At 40.1% G+C, this 20,223-nt stretch overlaps 1 protein-coding gene across 2 annotated transcripts in view; it reads left to right on the forward strand.

Annotated features, from left to right (window-relative positions):
* Positions 1 to 8,942, forward strand: part of LOC122793112 (proprotein convertase subtilisin/kexin type 5-like) — a 3,326,953-nt gene extending 3,318,011 nt beyond the window's left edge. Inside the window, exon 22 of one of the 2 annotated variants that reach the window (XM_044060853.1) lies at positions 6,066 to 8,942. In XM_044060853.1, coding sequence (XP_043916788.1) covers positions 6,066 to 6,181 — 116 coding nt within the window. In that variant the 3' untranslated portion in view covers positions 6,182 to 8,942. The remainder of the gene's footprint in view (positions 1 to 6,065) is intronic. The other variant, XM_044060852.1, reaches the window with a different exon arrangement.
* Positions 8,943 to 20,223: the final 11,281 nt, after the last annotated feature.

Below are 20,223 nucleotides of genomic sequence, written 5' to 3' on the forward strand. Positions count from 1 at the left end.
TAATAATTGTAACAGTGCTGTGGCTGGCTCTTCTAGCACCTGGTTCCGGTCCCCTGTCTAGTGTCCAGCCTCCTCAGCTCTCCACTTGAATAGAGGAAAACAAAAAAAGTCCACTCTCTTAGACTGGTGCTCCAAGCCAAATCACTGCTTCCTCAGCTGCTCAGTTAAAGAGAAAAAAAAATCACGACTTCTGATTTTTAAATGTAGGCAAGCTGACTGCTGCATTTGTAGCAAATTGCTTGCTACAGCTTCACATGACGTATAAAATGCTGAAGTAAATTTCAGAATTCAGGAACTGCACTTCCTGATCACTCGCCTTAATATCATACCCCTGGGGCGGCTGTCCCCTTTGCCTCTCCCTTGTTATGTTTCTTAATGAGAATAATTAGATTTATAGATTTGTTTTACTGCACAAAAGGCATGTTAATTCACATTCTGATATTCTGCCATCTTCTCAACTTAATAGGATTAATATTTTAAAAAGTGCCCCAGATTGCCCCCAATTATTTCTGGATTTGTCCCTAATTCTGGAGATAAGATGTTAAGAATTGTAGCTTAAGCAACTTAGATGCCAGCAACATATAAGTTCATGAATAGTGTCATTTTATTATCTCTACATGAATCAGCGTCATGTACGTGTCTCCCTCTGTGCTTATGCAGGTTATATATATATATATATATATATATATATGTATTGATATTTGTGCTATGAGACGGATCATGTTTAGTGGTTTCATTTAATCCTTAGTTTCAAAGTAAGCATGGGGTATAAACTAATGTGAAGAAGCAAACTTATATAGCTTGCTTGAATGGCAGTCCATATCCTACTGCACTTGCCCACAAAAAGGCAAAGTACTTTTATCCATATTTTCTTTGAGCTCTTGCTAGTAATAAAAAAGAATAATATTTTGCTGTCTGAAAGAGTGACATATGCAAAAGACATCAGCATTGACCACATACACAATTTTGGCATTCATTTCTGAATGCTGGCATTGCAGTACCAACCCATCAACAACTGCCAATTACAGCAGATTCCCCTTCACCTACCTTAATTACACTTATTCACTGAAGTTATTTGTTTAACTTTTAGTATATTCTGCCAGGTTCATATCAGTCATCAGCACTGATGTTTGGCAGGTCACGTTTGGTGACTTAATCTTGTAATTATGGTTTGATAGACAAATAAATCATTAAGCCATGTATTTGTCCTTCTGCAGTCTCAGTATTAGGAATTGTGTTGAGGAATTCCAGTATGGCAGTTGTTTAACAAGCAAGCTAAAAGTGGCCATTCTACTGCAGTAAATGATGATTTCCAAAAAAAAAAAAAATTTCCATTTTTAGAACTCTTCAGTTCCTACACATTAATTTAACTGTCTATGCTACAAAGAAAAAAACGAAATCAATAAAACATCCAGAAATCTAGCTCAGGATCAGCAATACCAGCTGCTGCAAATGATATCCAAGAGGTGGTATTAAGAGGCAGAGTGCATTGGCAAATAATGGCCAAGAAGCACAGGAACTATCGTTTGGAAGCCTTCATTTAAAAAAAATACTGAATTAAGCAAGACCTCCTTGTTTCTTTATGTATGTATTTGTTTATTTACTGCTATTTGATAACCAGCCTTTTCAGCCACTACCAGAGTCTTTCTTGGATTTACTTCTGTATTCATAGAGAAGTAACGTAAATGTAAGTCACATTGGTGATTGAGGCATCTAATTTAATACTTCAGAAACTGTTAAGCTGATAATTTAAGAATGCTTAAAATACCATTTAGAAGAAGTTCATGAAGGTCTATTGTTGTCCATCCCTGCTCGTTTTCATTACTGTTCACACATGACATGTAAGAACAGTTACTTTTAGCATGTGACACATGGAGCTGAACAGTAGGAGCAGAATATAGACCACACAGTGATACATATGCTGAAGAACAGGTATAATTTAGCTACAGACCTTTAATTACATTTTAACTTTGTCAGTCTCTACTAATTCAAGAAATTTATATATCCAGTGGTACATTAACAAATATCCATTTCTTTAGTTAGACTGAGCATTAGTTTAGTTGGAGTACATCTCAGGTACTTCAATGAAGTGTTCACATTATTAGAGAATGCATCTTTCAGCTACTCTACATGTTGTGGTCTTTGGCCAAAAATGATGCTCCATATTCTTGCAACTAAACGAAGGAGATGACCGACTTTGGATTCCATTTACTTCTTTCAATAAACATTTAAGTTGCTTAGTATTTTTGGTTTCACTTGAAACTCTTTTTGTGAATAAATATTCTAAGATGATTTCAGTGTGATTTGTCCTGATCTGTAAAGCTGGAGGCAGGATGGATTGTCAGGTAGCACAATTATTTATTGACTAAAATGATATCCTTTCTGTAATTTTAATACTCCAGATAAGCAGATGTAGGGAGCATTTAATAGTATTTAATTAGTGAATACTTTGTCTTGTTTTGCATTGCAGAAGTGGATGTCTTTCTTTTAGGGGATTGAAAATGTCATGTTGGAGTGATGATGTTTGCCTACAAGTAAGAATGCAGTGCGTAGACACTTGTATCTTTCAGCTTTTCCCGGTTAGGGGTCGCCACAGCAGAACTCCGGTCCGCTAATGATTGGTAGTTGATTTTTACGTGCCGAGTTACCAGCCCTGACGCACAACCTTCAACGAAGGTACGCCCATTCACGCATGTCTCCACGCAATAGACGCTGTAGCTGAGAATCAAACCGGACAACGTCTTACTGTGAGGCGACAACGCTACCGCAGCACCACCACCGAGGATAAATATCTTAAATGTTACCCTCTCACTTATGCAAATACCGCTTTAAAGATTTTAAATCAGGCAAAGTGCCTCCATCACAAATCAATCCAATTTATCTCTCCATTCTATCAGCGATTTGCCATGTTGATGAAAAATGCATGAGGTTAACACATCTTAGTCTTACTACTGTAGGTACTAGTACCAGAGATCTTAGAGTAAATGACAGCTGTTATATAAGCTGGTTTCAGTTCCAATACCAAATATAACTGAATGTTCTAGATAGTTCACCCCAAATGGCCACTGAACTATTGAGCAGGCAATGCACAACCTTTGACTGTGAACTCCGAAAGTCCAGAAAAACAATTAACACACCTGGTTTCTATACAAAATTCACATCCTAGCACTCAAAAAATCCTCTGTTTCATTGCAGTGTTTTACTAGATAACCGTGTGCCAATCTGTACACTTCTTTATACCTCAAAGCCCTCTTGGGTTTGGTTCTGGGGGTCAGTGAACCATGATACTCTTCCTTTAGGTAGCCCTATCTGTCAAAAATCATGTGTGTGTGGCTGCAGACATGTTATCAAAGAAACATTTTGAAAAAAGTGTAGTTTTTGCTGAAGTAATTAATTCAAACTTTTGCCTACATACAGGAAAAAACATTTATTAATCTGTCATTTGTATGTGATTGCTGAACTGTAATTCTGAAATGGATTTCTGTCTGTAAGGAATGTAGATAAGAAAAAGAAATGGGAAAAAAATAAACGAAAACCTGCAACCCTTTGCAAACAAAAACATTTACTGCACTTTAAGACAAGTAAAAGTAAACACTTTAAATAGAACCGTTAGCCTTCTGTTACTTTGAAAAAGGCCTAATACCCTAAAAGAACTGGGGCTATGCCTCCATATTTTGAATACAGTAGCCTAATGACCATCTCCCAGCTTTGGACAATCATGTATGCCTAATTACTGTATGGCCTAAGACCATTGCTAAGTTGTGAGTGTGGGCCCACATATACATATGTATGGACCCAAGGGCCTTATTTTAGAGTTGTAATCCTATTAAATAATAAAGCAGTGTAGTAGCCTTTTTAGCCCTTCTTTTAAAAGTTGAGGTAATGACCCCCTGCTCATTTTCATATTTGGGTAGCCTGCCCCTTTTTGAACTGGGTGACTCAGACCATTGCCCCTGCTTTTAATTAAAATGACTCTGGCCCACCTGTTTAAATATCTGAGAGACCTATAAATTGCTTGTCTTGCTACAAAACTATAGCACAAACTTCTTTATTAATAAAACAAATATGTGTTCAGCACAGCAATGTGGTTACTGCTCACCATCATGGGCATATTCTGGCATGTGAGGGGAGAAAGGGACACTGAAAAGTAAAAGTAAATAAAAATAAGTAAAATATTGAGGAGGCAGATGGCTAAATGGGGCCTAAAGGAGAAGAAGCTACAAGGAAACGTTGGTTTGGCTTTCATTTTTTTTTTAAGTTCTTAGTTTGCACCTTTTGGCAGCCTAAATAAAGTAAACTGTCTTTAATAGATGCAAAATAAGAAAGGGACACTGAAAAGTAAATAAAAATAAGTAAAATATTGAGGAGGCAGATGGCTAAATGGGGCCTAAAGGAGAAGAAGCTACAAGGAAACGTTGGTTTGGCTTTCATTTTTTTTTAAGTTCTTAGTTTGCACCTTTTGGCAGCCTAAATAAAGTAAACTCTCTTTAATAGATGCAAAATAAAAACACAGGGTTAAACATTGCCTGCACTAATATCAGACTTCTGTCTTAGAAGGCTTGATAAGGCTTCTCTTCCTTTCTCACGATCACTGCTGTATCAGTGTAAAGTACAGCATAAGAAAAAAAAAGTAAAATTGGAAGCAAAAAAGGCAAGGGGATTCGGGGGGGAAAAGAAAGATGGGATTTGCAAAATAAGCGTATGAATGAATTAGACAGTGGCTTATGTACCATATCTTAATAAGAAAAAATAAACCCTCAAGAGGTATTCATTTATGCAGATGTATTACATTATTATCCACCCACTCAGTGTCTTTAAGCCTCATAATAATGCAGCTTGGCAGTGATTCATCAATCCATCCACACCCTCTTTTCCCATTTTTGCACATGAGATCAAGGTGTCATGTAAACAGTGATAATCAAGGTTGTCACCACCGGGTACCACTATAATACAATTACAGTATTTTTTTGAGTGCCATGGGAAAGTATATTGAAGTGCTGAAAATGTATGGACTCTTTGATCTGAAGTGTATGTGGTGTGTTTACATATATGTGTGTGTGTGTGTGTGTGTGTGTGTGTGTGTGTGTGTGTATATATATATATATATATATATATATATATATATATATATATATATAATATGCATATGTATAGATACATACATATACATACACACACAATATTATACAGGGGGCAGTCACCATAGACTGCAGGGATGCAAAAAGTACAGCAAGAAATCCAGCAGCCAGTGACCGAAAATTCGGTGAACAGTTTATTCAAAGCAACTCCCAACAAACCCAGACCAGTCTCTGTAAAACTTTCTCAGTCTTTTTATATATATATATATATATATATATATATATATATATATATATATATATATATATATATATATATATATATATAATGTGTGTGTGTCTGTGTGTATGCATGTATGTTTAGATTTTTGAGAGGTGAATGATTTAAATGTTTTCATCATAAATGTGAATCATTAATAAATAAGACCGAGGCCATCTGAAGGTAACAGTAGGCTCCTTTACTGGTTTTCTAAGTTCCATGTCTCGGAGGAGTAGGTACTAAGTGCATTGTCCTTCTGTCAGGTTAATAATGCGTAGAGTTGTTGCTGTGCCACCAATTTTTTTTGCTTCTTTACAGACGGATCAAAACCATTTAACTGAAATTCAGTTGCTTCCGCACAGCTTTCAGTATTTGCATGCAAGTGTTTTCTCAGTCACTTATTTTTGTTTTTTATTGCACTTGATTTCATTAAATACTTTTACTGTATTTTGAATCATTGTTTTCTAATCATTCTTTTTCTGATCTTTTCTTCTTTTTAAATGGACACCAATCGCTTCCTGTTGGACAACAATGGTTATGTTGATGAAAAAAATATTACTACTTTTTGAATCCAATTACTTGTGATGGACCAAATTTCCTACTGTTACCTGCTCCTTCTGTTACCTTCTCCACCAAATTTGCCTGTCTGGTCAATCAAACTCCACTTTATTACAACCATCTACTTCAATTCTTCAACCTCCTTTTTTCTGTTGTTGATCTTGGGCAAGCATCAGACGAATCATGGTCTGAGGGAAGCTTCTGTTCATTAGTGAAAAAGAACAATCTCTGCCAACGGAAAGTACTTCAACAGCTTTGCTGTAGAACATGTTCATTTAAAGGATGAATAGACCAACAGGGTTCCCTTGAATCTCTAGACCTGTAGATTAATACTTATAAAATAGCCATCATTTCCCTTTGTCAAGGAGATGGTGAACTGCTTGTTGGAACTTAAATGGGGAAAACTACAACAAACCTACCTTTCGTAACTGGATGTTTAGAGTAAAACATCTGGAACATCTAACATCAGTATTCTGTGACCAAAGCATTTGATGCCAAAATTCCAAGTAAATATGGTTATGTTTTTACATAATCTAGGATTAACCCTGTCTTGGAGCTCAGAGTTGTTGCCACTGTGATCTTTCTTTCTTTTTTTTAATTTGGTTTTACAGTTGATTGTTTTTATATGGTCTGCTACACGTGCTTCCCTATGAGTTAATAAAAAAGGGACAAAGGAAAAAAATATTCAGAGATATTCAGAAACATTTGTGCTGCAGAAATGCATTCTGCAATGTTTTAACAGTTTGCCACACAGGTTATATGCCTATACATATTTGCTTGGTGTGTTACATGTTTGCTGAGGTCTGGGACAAAAAGCAGTAGTGATTTCATTCAGGCACAAATGACTTATGGTTGGTTAATCAGAAGCACCAACAATCTGGACAATATTTGTTTGTAATGTCATATTTCTGTAATTTATGTTATACCAACTAAAACTGGTGATTTGGAATAGCAGTGACTATCTGATTAATCATTGCAGAGGAAGTGCATTTCATGCTAATTTACATGCAGATGAACTAGAAATGTATTTCCTAAAATAGCATGCACTTGTACATCATTCCTTTTACTTATAACCTAAACCGTCTGATGTTTTGCAGATCTTATATTTCTTTGTGTACTGGTGATTAAGTGATATCTGCATTGTTGCCACAAACTTTTTTTTTTTTGGGGGGGGGGGGTTATTTTATCTTATAATGTTGTTCAGGGATCTGCATTACTACATGGTAACAGTTTCACACTTATTTACAGCTGCCTTGTACATTTTTATTTCCATGAACTGTTTTCCATTTTACAGAACTATCTGAATGGCCTGAAGTAGTTTTTTTCTAACAGTGTAGGAGTTTAATCATTAATTGAAAGGATCCAGCTGTAAAGGAGAGTGAGATTTCCATTTTGTTTCCACAGCAAAAATAAGCTATTAAGGAACAGTCAAAATGTATCGGAACTGTTTGAAGCAAAAACAGGTTATCTAGATAGTGCAATTGTTTTGTCTCATCTCTGATGTTTATGTGCTGCTCATAATACTTTAACAAGCCATTCCATTTGTCGGAGTTTTTAAGGACACATGCACATAGTAGCAGGCACTGGTGAACAGATGCAACACTGATCAGCAGCATGCATATTTTAGAGGGACCAGTTTACTATTGAGTTAGTTAAGTTTCCCCAACACCTTTTGCCATTGCTTTCCTCAGAGTTACCTGCAGTACATTATGCATTGATTGAAGTCTGCGTTAGGTGGCCAGCAGACTCATGGTGTGTATTAACAGACTGATAACAGTGGTACTGTTAACTTATGCTGGCCACTTTCCAAATCCATAAGAAGAATTTTGATACTTGAATTGATATTATGTAGCAGATTATTACATCCATTTTGTTGCTGTAATCATGATACAAGAAAAAAAAGTTTAAGGGGAAGGTTTACTCTCTTCAGTTCTTTTGTGATGACCAGCACATCAGCTTCCTTGTGGTGTTTGCCTAATTTTGTTATGGGAGCTTTACTCATTTGCATTTCTGCATATGCAATACCCTGAACATCTGTGCAGCACATAATTCAGTTGATACATGTTTCAGTGAAGTGAAAAAGAATAAAGCATCTCCATATACATGGTTATGGTGCCACATATAGGATGGAGTGACATCAAATGGAGATTAAGAGAAGAGATTTGGTAGTCTTAGATGATTTTACATGCCTAACTAAGAATTTTCCTTAGCCTTACTGTACCTGGAAAGCCATTCATTATTTTTATAGCATATGTTCGTCATCTGTGTTTGTTTTCTGTTGATGTAGGTTATGTGGCTGTTTATTTTATGCAGTTTGCATAATATTATACTTTCACCCTGTCATCCTTTTAGTAATGCACATGTGCTAACATCACAAAATAAAAGTGCACTGTGGTTTATATCTTATCAGCTTTAACATGCAACTCAGGTTCATCCCTGAACTGTAATGCATGTGGAGCAACAGTCTGATTCTAGACTATGGAGTACTCTTAAGCCACATCAGGCTCAGTCATCAAGACACATCAAAAGTATACATTTACTTTGCTAATGCAGGAATGTTGTTGGAAGTCTACAAATGCTCAGTGAGCGAACTGAAAGAACTTTACGCTACACAGAACAGCTGTTGCATATGCAGTCTACATTTCTGTGCATTGCAGCAACCTAGCCATTATAATTATTTTATTTTGTTAACCTCTGTAATATGTTAACTGCCTCATTGCTAAATATAGCTATAAACTAGAACATAATTCTGTTAAAATTTAAGTTAATTATATATTCATGATTAAATATAATAATGTAATGGATTGTAAAGAATTTTTCAAAGTACTTACAAAGGCATATTATAAAAACAGAATTCTTATTTTTGTTTTCTTACTAGGTTAATGTTGGCTTGTCAGAACTTTGTTCATTTCTACTGGTAGGATCTGTACGTGTAAAATGCTCAAGGTCAGAATTTGTAAAATATTGTAGTCCTGTTGTAACTGAATAATGGCCAAATCAATGCTATTCCATATTTTATTTTTTCTATTAAATTAACCTTACATTCATCTCTTTGTAGCATGGAAAGTTAGAGGCACCACTGTTTGTGTGTGTGCGTGTGTGTGTGTTTAATATTCTTCAAACTTAAGTGTTCACTTGTTAATCAATAGTACATAGAAGATAAAAACAGTATTCAGTGTTGAAAACAGATGAAAAGCATTTGCTTAAATCTGCTATTTGGACATTTCCAGTTTACTGCTTAGTATGTAATTTTACCAGTCTATCAACAAAAACAAAATATGTTCACCATTAGATTGGAGTAGTGGTAGCAGTTAATGTGAATGCCGGTGATATGTAATGTAAATAACAAATGCATGGTTTATCATGAAACAGTTGAACACTAAGCATGTATTGCAGCTTAAAGGACTACTACGTACTACTAGACCTGCTATCTCATTTCCAAGGTGTTTTTTCCCCCATCTTTTGAATCTAGCATTGTAGCACATCCCTTGTGCTATGCTAAAAAAGTGATTTTGATTGTGTTTTTCATTACCCCTTTTTACAGCTCCGGTACTGTGAGCCATCTTTAAGCAGAAAAAAGTCTTGCACAGTTGTACAGAGTACATAGGCGCTCAAACCATTTGCTAATAATGCCCAGTGTTATTTTTCACCTTTTCCTCAGCTGCTGCCCAAGCACCGCCCATAAAACAGCTTCCCCAGTCCTTTCGCCCAAGGAACGCCCCCAACCATTACCTATGCATGAGAAGTTTTCATTTCATCATTTTTTGTCAATAAAAATGCGATACTGAGCGACTTTAGGAACTACTGTATTGAGTGTAGTTGTTGCTCGAATCTGTTATGTTGAGGGATTTTAAACATACCCACATTTTTTTTCTGGAGTGAAGATTTTTTCCTTTGCTACAGGTAGGTGTATCACCATTTCCTTTGGGTCAGCTTATTTCCTAATAATAATGTTTTTGATATTGTTTTTTAAGAAATCTGTAATGCGATTAGTTGCAGTTAGCTATTTCAGCAACCTTTGCATAATAACGTGCTAAATCTGCAGCTAGTAATTGTGTTTCCTTGCAGCCGTCATATTTATTCAGAACATCACCCTGTCATATGCCTGACCTGCCCTTCTCAGGGAGTAAGAACCCACAAGTAGTTATTTTTATTGTAAATTATGTTGTTTATGAGGAAAGACCGAAGATATAAGGCAGAAATCTAGTCATCCTGGGGAAATCTGTCATGTTGAGTGCTATGCTAGCACTGTTTTTTTTTTTTTTTTTTTGTACATAATGTCATAGACCTCACCTACTGGTTATCCATTATTTTACACTGGCTAAGATACACTTTGACATTTAAGATTGAAAAAATAGAAGCGTGTATGTCTGTTTGTGTGACTGAATGCCTACATATGAATACGAGTATTTTACACTAGTTAAACAGTGGTTTTGCTGTTTAGGGAGTGCAAAAGTAAAAAAAAAAATGTGGGAAAGATAGTTAAGTATGTCCTTGTGTGTTTGTGCATGTGTTTTTATGTTTCTGTGTGTGTGTGAGTGTTTGTATGCTTGCCCAAATGAGAGCTAAAGTGTTTTTGCATGTATGCTTGGGAAGAGTGATAGCGATCGAGCAGTTATTTTACACTCATTAAACAGCGTTTTTCCTGTTTAGGGAGTGTAAAAGTAGAAAAAGAAATGTGAAAAAGATAAAGTAAGTCCGTGTGTTGTTTCTTTGTGTGTGAGTGCATGCATGCTTGCATGAATGAGAGCTAAAGTGTGTTTGTGTATTTATGCTTGGGAAAGTGGGAGCGATCGAGCAGTTATGCAGTTATTTTACACTCATTAAACAGCGGTTTTGCTGTTTAGAGAGTGTAAAAGTAAAAAAAAAAAAAAAAAAAAGTGGAAAAGAAAGTTAAAGGGACAGTGTCAACGTTTCAGCGTACAGTAAACGTTATTTTTTTTATTTCATCAGTCCTTAACATGTGCCCCACATATACATTTCTCATGTTGACACTTTTTTTATAATATTTTCGTTGTATTGTCTCAGCTGTGCAAGTCCTTAAAAGGCTTAAATGGGTGAATAAAAGGAAATTAATGTAAAAAATGTGCTACATGCATTAAGCTGATCTTCCTGTGCTTTACTAACATACTGATTCTTGCCAAGCATTACTGTTATTTACTTATTTACATTTGTTTATTGGGGTAGTTATCCATTACATTGTTCGGTTTACAAAAATGAGAGCTGAGTACTTGACATTATTAGCTGTGCACTTGTTACTTACCTGTTACTTGGTGTTGGGGATCAGGGTTTGACTTTCCATAACCCCTTGAGCACAAGCACAATTATATGCCTGGCAATATAGCCTGCTAGCATGCAATTAAAGAAAATTACTATTTCTGCAATACCACAGTTTGATTCCTGCAACTTGTCCCTGCTGATTTGTCCCATAATGGTCAGCACATACATTTGCACTTTCACTTTGCAGATGTAAATAGCACAAGTAACAAAAAACTGAGGGTAATGCTACTCAATGCCAGAAGTCTAAACCTCAGAATGCACGCACTCGAGGCACTCCTCCGTATGGAGAAAATCGATATATGTGCAGTAACAGAAAACTGGTTTAAGGCTCCAGAGAGCACCCCAGCACTACAACTTATACCATACATTACGGCCACAGAACCCAAACCGAAATACAAAAGGCGGGGGCGTATCCATATTCATCAAGGATATCCACACCTCCAGGTTAGTGGCACAGCACAATGCTTCAGAGATCATCCACATGTAACTAACAATGGGTGAAACTGCAATTCAAATTGTAGATTGTTACAGATCACCCACCATGTCCCAGGACCCCCATTCCGCATTTCTGGAAACACTGGGAAACATAAAGGTCCTACCAAACACCCTAATATTGGGTGATTTCAATTACCAAAACATTAACTGGGAGAACTACTCAAGTACTAACTCCCTTGCCCAACTTTTCCTAGAATTTATAAACTCAAATGCCCTTGTTCAACTGGTTAACACTCCCACCAGAGGTGACAACATATGTACCTGGTCATCACCAACATAGACGACTGGTGTTCCACACCACAGATCAACGCCTCGCTGGTTAGATCTGACCATAAACAAATCATTTTGGATATACATATTCCGCCCCCACCCCCGGACAAGAAACCCGCCATGAAAAACTTTTCAAAAGCAAACCTCACATTACTTAAGACCGTGGTGGAAAGTTTCAAAGCCCCCATGTGAAGGATAATGCTGTCCAAGCTGCAAAATCCTTTACTAATGCATTCTACGGGCAGCTACAAGAATGCATGGATTGTGCCATCCCAAGAAAAAACCAAGACTCACTCCTCCAAGAAAAGGAAACCAGCCTGGTGGACTCCTGCCATAAACAAGCTATACAATAGGAGGAAACTAGTACAGAAAAGAGTAAAATCCCAAGAAGGGAAGACATCCCTGACCAGTATCAGCAAGAAACTACAATCCCCTCATAAAATCATCCAAGGCGAGCTTTGAAAAAAAAATTGCCAAGGACTCCAAAGATAATCACAAGGCATTCTTTAGCTATGTCAAGAATCTAAGTGGCAATGCTCAGATCTGTTCGGAGTTAGTGCAGAATGGCACAAAATACATTGAACTGACTGATATCGCCAACATCCTGGCAGACAAGTTCAGCGCAAACTTCACCCCCCTCTCACCCCCAAAAGGGCCCATAACCATACCAGAAGAATGTAGAGTCCCTGAAATCACAGACACTCAGGTTAAAACAGCACTCAGGTTAAAACAGCCCTCTCCAAAGCCAAAAACTCAGCATCAGATGGACCGGACGGTGTCCCAGGCTGCTTCCTACACGAGCTCAAAGACGAACTAACCCCTCACCTAAACACACTGTTCAAACTCAGCCTCTCCACAGGCTACATACCCATAGAGTGGCGCACAGCAACGGTTATTCTGCTCCACAAAGGTGGAGCCACAACAGACCCTGGGAACTATAAGCCTGACTAGCTTGGTCTGCAAAGCTATGGAGTGCATCATCATGGAACTCATTAACAGAGACATTGGGAACCTCCAAACACTGGACCCTACCCAGTTTGGCTTTAAGGGCAGATCATGCCTCCTAAACCTGGTGGACTTCTTTGAGACATTTACCAAGGCTATAGACAAGGGGAAGGTGGTACACGCAGCCTACCTAGATCTTGCTAAGACCTTCGACACCATTCCCCATTCTGGTATTATAGACAAGCTCACCAGCCTGAACATAAACCCCTACATCACAAGATGGGTTGCCAACTGGCTCACGACAGAACCCACATGGTGAGAGTTGCGAGAGCTAGGTCCGTCTCTAAACCGGTTACAAGTGGTGTTCCCCAGAGCTCAGTCCTAAGACCCCTCCTGTTCGGCATGTACTTCTCAGAGGTACAGGCAAGCACAGGAGGACTGTGGCTGACCACGTTCGCAGACGACTGCAAACTAGGGGCTATAATTGACTCTCCGGCTGACACAGACATCCTCCAAAAGAGTCTCACTGAGACGGATGCCGGGTGTCAAAATCATGGTCTCAAGCTAATTGTCAAAAAGTGCATAGTCATCCCCTTTGGAAAAAACAAAGTACCCACAAACTACCACATAGGTGGTAGTCCCGTAAATATGGAAGACGTAATAAGGGATCTGGGGACCCAAGTAGATAGTAATCTCACCTTTGATAATCACATTGCCAAAGTGGTTAGAAAAGCCTTCTACGTGGCCCACCTAATCAAAAAAGGGTTCGCATCCAGATCAAAAGAGGTCATTGTGCCCCTCTACCCATCACTCATCAGACCCATCTTGGAGTACAACTCCCCATTTGGGATGTACCTTACAAGACACCTGCAACAGCTGGAAAGACCACAGAAGTACCTCACCAAGAGGATCAATGGCCTCAAATAGATGCCCTATGCAGCTCGACTGAAAAAACTCCAGTTGTACTCGGTTGCATACCGCCTACTCAGAGGTGATCTCTGCCTGACATACAAGGCCATGTCCAACCCAGAATTGATGGACATGCTCCACCTAAAGAAAACCTTATCCCCTCAAGCCACACGCTCTAGGGATCTAAACCTCACCACAACAATAAATAGGACATGCTGGAGGGATAGATTCCTGTCCCAGGGACTTCCCATGCTTTGGAACAAGATCCCAATCTACATTAGGCAGAGCTCCTCACTAACGCTCTTCAAAAGAAACCTTGATGAGTGGATGGGAAACAGAAAGTTTACCTCAGGGATCACCTCAGTGGCTTTGCTGGACAGAGGCACAGGGAACTAATTTAAGGGGACGACGAAAGCCAACACATTCTGGCTAGGCTTATAAATGCCTTCGAGCAGATAGCCTAGTACCCACCTATGAACCTATGTTATTCATGGATATTGCAGTTTTTCATCATTTTTGTGACTTTTATGTGACTTGTAATGAAACAACACTTTTGATGTTTTCATTTGAACTATGCTGGCATTTACAACTTAAATGAAGTGCACCATTTCACCATAACTCAGTGACAGATATAGTTCAGGCTATACACCAAAGAAATTAATATTTTTGAGAACAAGGTTGTCACACAAATCAGGTGGTTTTTATAATGCAGTGCTTGTGCTTTAGCAAGAACCCTGCTCAGCTGTACAAAGAGCATGTTTATTCATTTATTTTATTTATAAGGAGTACTAATGCACCCTTAATCCAGGATTTGGTACTTATGAAAGGACAGAGAGTTAAGGCAGTGCCAGCACCTTTTGTCAATTAATTTAATGGAGAATACAGTCAGCAGGATCTTTGTTTCAGTGCCATAACATGATTTTTACTTGCATTATTTGTTTTGGGGGATATAGCAAAATCATTTATTTAACATTTGTTTACCGGGAAAGTCCGATGGGGACAGAGCCCATTTTCAGTGGAGGCCTGGGGAGAAATGCTCCAGATGCATGTCTTTGGAATGTGGGAGAAAACAGGAACATCTGGAGGAAACCCACGTGAACACAGGGAGGACATGCAGACTCTGCACAGAAAACACTCCAGACAAGAATCGAACTGAAGAACCTCTTGCTGTGTGGCAACAAAATTAACTGCTGCACCACTCCACCATCTAATAATGCCACCTTATTCAATTTATAAAGATTGTTTCATTTTCCAATAGCTGGTGTACTGTTGCAGTGGAGACATTCCTGTTCTTTAACACAGGTGACATGGGTTTGTGAAGTGAGCCTGTAGACTGAGGGTTAATGCAGGCAGTTCTGGCCAGAATGCCTCTTCTTACAAGGTGGGTTAGGGTTACTTGCACATTAGATCACTCGTTGTAGGCCATAAAGAGTGCTCAGATGTGCAAGTAACATGATACTCTTTGTAAACCTAGTCCAGAGTGACACAAACCAGAAATTATATATCAACAACCATCAGTGATAATGTGTGAAGGCATCCACAAACAGTACAGAACATATCTGTAGACGTCATTGTAAAGAGCATGGTGATTGACATCAGTGATAATACGCAGAAGTCTGGGGATGCTGCATACACTTCATTACGTGTAATTTATGGGACAGCTGAGGATAAGGAACAAATCATTACAAAATGGCCTTACTACCAAGGTGATATGTGGATGTTCTGTGTTCACTTCATTGAATATAGAGACTGTGCACTTGTCAGTATAGACTTTTAAAGATAGGTCATGCTTAGTACAACAGGTCATCTTGTTTGGGGTAGGCACAGCTACCCCGAGATGGTGGACTGATGGGGCACATAGCCAGCCAGTATCTGTCCAAAGTAATTAACACCATCCCATACATACACTGATTGCACACACAATCTCAGAGCTCAGAGTTGATACTTCTGTGAGCAGCTGAAAAGAAAACTGGATGTCTGGCAGAACCTGGCAGAACTCATGTATTAACAGTAGTTGCCCAACTGTCCACATTAATAGGAGTCACTATCAGTGGTCTGGTTTGTGGATCAGTACTTGTTCTCTGCATTTTGTCATCTCCTTCTTTTGCTCTACAGGTCGACACCGACATCCTTTGAAGGGAAAAGGTGCGCTGGTAATTGCATATGTCAAAGAAAGAAAGAAATAACTGTTCCTCCGGTGCAAGTTTTTACACTTTGTTGTTTTCTGGAAGCCAAATGTAGCCATGACCTAATCTGTTAAGTAGACAGCTTAATGGGTTAATGGCAAGACAAAAGAGCAGTGGTGACAGAGTCACCCTGAATATCCCCATTTGATTTTTTTTATCCCTAGGATAATAACTTGTCCTTTGTCGTGGATTAACTGCAATGTGGTTTGCCACTGTTTCATGGCCAGTGTAATGTGATCAATCAATGCAGGGTGTATACATTTGTAAGCACTGTTTTATCCATTAATGTGAGATGCTGTTAAATGTTTTTTGAAGTCTATCCATGCCATACTTAGATTATTCCCCTTTTTACAATTCTCCATAATGACTTTATTTAACAACAAATGATCCTTTGTTCCATATGACATTTTTGGTACCCTTTTGTTCTCTTGCAATGATTGAGTTTTTTCTTAATGACTATAAACTCTGTCAGCATCATTTTCAGTGCATATTTTATACATAGTCAGAAGGCATGTTATTGGTATGTAGTTTTTAGGATAGCTTGCAGGTTCACTCTTACAGAGGAGTATCATTTTTCCTGATGTTAACCAGATTGGGTCTGTTCAGGGAGCGCATATAAATAGTTCTTACTTGTGGCTAAATCTTCATGTAAAGATGTTAATACTGCTAGCCAGAAGTTAACTACTGCATCTGGACCTGGGGTTTTCCAATCAGGAGCTTTTCGTAACTTTAGATGTTAAGTTGTCAATCTCACCTTCGTTCTTGCTGGTTGGGATCGGAGCCGATCCTCGGCTCTGACTCAGCCATCTTCAATAATTCGAGAGCTGTTTACTGGCTCGAGGCTACCCCTTATCCCATGATGCCTAGTGCTAGCTACCCAGATCTCGTTTGCTGCTTCAGCTGATGGTACTGGCTCAGGCTCGTATATTTTTCTTCTACTACCTTTTCAGTCAGATTAGGGATTTTTTTCTGTCCTTATTGTATTTGTCTAGCAGTCACTAACTAGTTGTGATAGTTTAGTGTGATTTTGTGGGTTTTCAGAACTCGTTTTAGTTAGAGAGTTCTTCCCCTCCCCCTCCCCCCCTTCTTCCCTTATCCGATAGCTTACTCTGTAAAAAATTCTTCCTTTTCCTTGTTTTAGGTAGCTGTTTTAGTTAGAGGCTTCCTAATTCCGATAAAAAAAAAATAATAATAAGATAGTCCTTATCTTGTAGTATATTGTGTCTTATTTGTGGTTTCTGTGGTAGTGTTTACTGTTAGTTTAGTGGTATTTCTTATTGTGTATTATGTCTAAGGAATCCAAAGTGTCTGAGATTCAAGAAGTGTGACTCATGCTGTCAGAAGATGTCTCTGACAGATGGGCACACTTCTTGTGTCTATTGTCTAGGCGCTGTACACCTGCAGGACTCTTGCTCTATCTGCCATGCATTTAGCCCAAGAGTTCTGCAGGAGCACAAGAATAAACTTGTTTTGAGAGGGCTGCTTAAGCCTCAGGACTCACCGGCCAAGACTTTGCCAGGGAAGTCTCCTAAACAGGCCAAATTGTCAGCTCCCAGCTCGGAGCCATCATCAGCCCAAGGCTTACCTTCCACTTCGGTTCCGACCGGAACTGAGGAAACTGCTTCTTCGTCGGCTCCAATAGTCCCCTCGGAGCCGTCAAGGACTCAGAAAAGACCGAGGTCTCCTTCATTAGAGTCCATTCATTCAGCTCCTTGGTCTCCCCTCCTGCAAAGTGACCGTAGTCCTAGATCTTCACACTCCTCTCAGTCCTCAAGGCTCTCAGACCATGATGTGGAGAGAGTGGTCAGCAGGTTACTGAAGTCGCAGGCACTGGCCAAAATGTTGTCCAGCCCCCCTCAAAAGGGGTCGGCTCCATCTGTTTCTATTGATGTTCCTCCTCTGACTCCATTGAGCTCGGAGCCGGAGTTTCTTGGGGTTTGAGTCATGGAACTGTCGGCTCCGATAACGATCTCACCTTCAGATCCGTTGTCAGCTCCGATTCCATCGATGGTGCCTTCTGTCGAGGGATCTGGGTGCCGAGACTCCCTCGGCTCCGAGGGGGCAAGTGGCATCAGACCCTTGTCCGACCCCTGTCTCCCTGAGCTCGGCTCCTACATCGGCCTCAGAGCCATCTCCCTCGGTGCAATGGAGGATTCCGGTCTCTTCAGAGCTGGTGCCTTCTCTTCATCATGGCAGGGATGCCTTCGATGTCATGAGGAGTATGCTGGCCTCTCAGCCAGCTCCACCTTCGACCCCACTGGCTCCATTCCCCGTAGTGCCTGCGTCAACCTCTGCCTCTCCTCCAGACTCCAAGTGTGGGGAACCAGCGCTTCAGGGCACCCCATTGGGTGTTTCCTCTTCCTCCGAGGCCTCCCCTGATCATTCAGGGGAGCCCCCTCGGAAGAAGAAGTGCAAGAGGAAGCACATTGACTCCCCCAAGTCTGTCACTTCGGATATGGATTTGGATAAGTTGGAAGGGTCCCTGAGATCCCCCTCTGAAGATGTTTCCTTTTCGGACATCCTAGAAATACTTAAGCAGAGGGGGAACTGGAATAGCCTAGCCCCTACCGAGGATGAATCTGTATTCCTGGATGCGTTCGGTTCCCCACCTTCCACCTGCTGGGTTTCTCCGCCCTTTGATCCACTAATGTCTGTGGTGGCTCGAAGGGCTTGGTCAGACCCGAATACAGTGGAACCAACCCCAAGGAGACCAGCCAAGTTTATTACTGCACCCCCCGACAATCAGTTCCTTACTACGGGTGTTCCCTTGGATGCCATGGTGGTAGCAGCAGCCATTAAAAAGGAGTTAGCGGAAACTTCTTCTTCTGTCCATCCTCCTAACAAGGAGTCTAGGACCATGGACAGATATGGGAAGCGAATGTTTGTTTCAGTGACCTTTTCCATGATGTCACTGAATTACTTATGCCATTTTACCAGACTTCAGAGGGATCTCCTAAAAGAGCTTGGAGATACCCTGCAGGATCCTTCAGCTGAAGGGGCCCAGGCTAAAGAGGCCTCTCAGCTGGCGACCCTTAACTCAGTAGTCAACTCCTCCATGAGGCTCATTTCCTACCCAGCCGATGGGGCGAGTAGAGCACAAGCACAGGCGTGGCACTTCCGAGACATGCATGGATGAGGCTGTGTAATTTTGTGGAACCCTTTAGAGCGTCATTCACCAACACTCCCTTTGACGGTTCCTTTCTTTTTGGACCACAGGTGAAAGACACTCTTACTAGGTGTGGACAGGAAGGCAAGACTCTCTCTGCCGTGGGAGTCCATTTTTCCACTCCCTCTAGACCATACCCCAAGGGTCAGAAGAGTGGAAAGATGTGATTTTGGAAATCCCAGGGATCTTCACCTGACACACGTAGTGATTTTTCCTCCAGGAGCAGAGGAGGAAATAACAATAACAACAGACACCGCCCTCGTGGCAGAGGGGGTCCGCAGAACCAGGGCAGTAGAGAATCTTTCTCTGACAAGCCCTTCCAACATCCTTTAGGGGTTGCCTGACTGTCCGTCTCTGGAGGCAGTTGGGGGAAGACTTTCATTGTACCCAAAAGCCTGGCTAAGCATAACGCAAGACAAATGGGTACATTCAATAATATCCGGAGGTTACAGAATTCCTTTCGTTCAGCCCCCTTTACCATCATGCAAGTCCCTCCCAGATGTTCCACCCAATCTGAGGGACCAAGCAGTTATAGAAGTTTCAAAACTGCTAGAAAAAAGAGTCATCCAGGAAGTCCTGGCAGACCAACATGGATCCGGAACTTACTCAAGGTTCTTTTTGGTACCAAAAAAGACAGGGGACTGAAGACCTATATTGGATCTCAGCAGACTGAACAAGTCTGTTCAAAGAACAAAGTTTTGGATGGTCACGCTACAGTCCATTCTACCCTTTCTGGGTCAGGACAATTGGATGTGCTCTCTAGATCTCCAGGATGCGTACTATCACATCAAAATGGACAGACGCTCTAGGAGATTCCTTCGCTTCCGGCTGGGAGCCAGTCATTACCAGTTCAGAGCTCTGCCCTTTGGTCTCACCACAGCCCCCAGGGTGTTCACCAAATGTATGGCAGTGGTTACGGCTCAACTGAGGCGTCAAGGATTCCAGGTGTTTCCCTATCTAGACGACTGGCTCCGTACTGCTACTATCAGGCATCAACTCCTTCAAGCCAGGGACTATACAATCTCAATTTGCTCCCAGCTAGGCATTACCATAAATTTTGAAAAATCTGCCTTGTTG

Source organism: Protopterus annectens, chromosome 2.part0 (genome assembly GCF_019279795.1).
Source record: "Protopterus annectens isolate FY-2018-M chromosome 2.part0, PAN1.0, whole genome shotgun sequence".
NCBI lineage: Eukaryota > Metazoa > Chordata > Ceratodontiformes > Protopteridae > Protopterus > Protopterus annectens.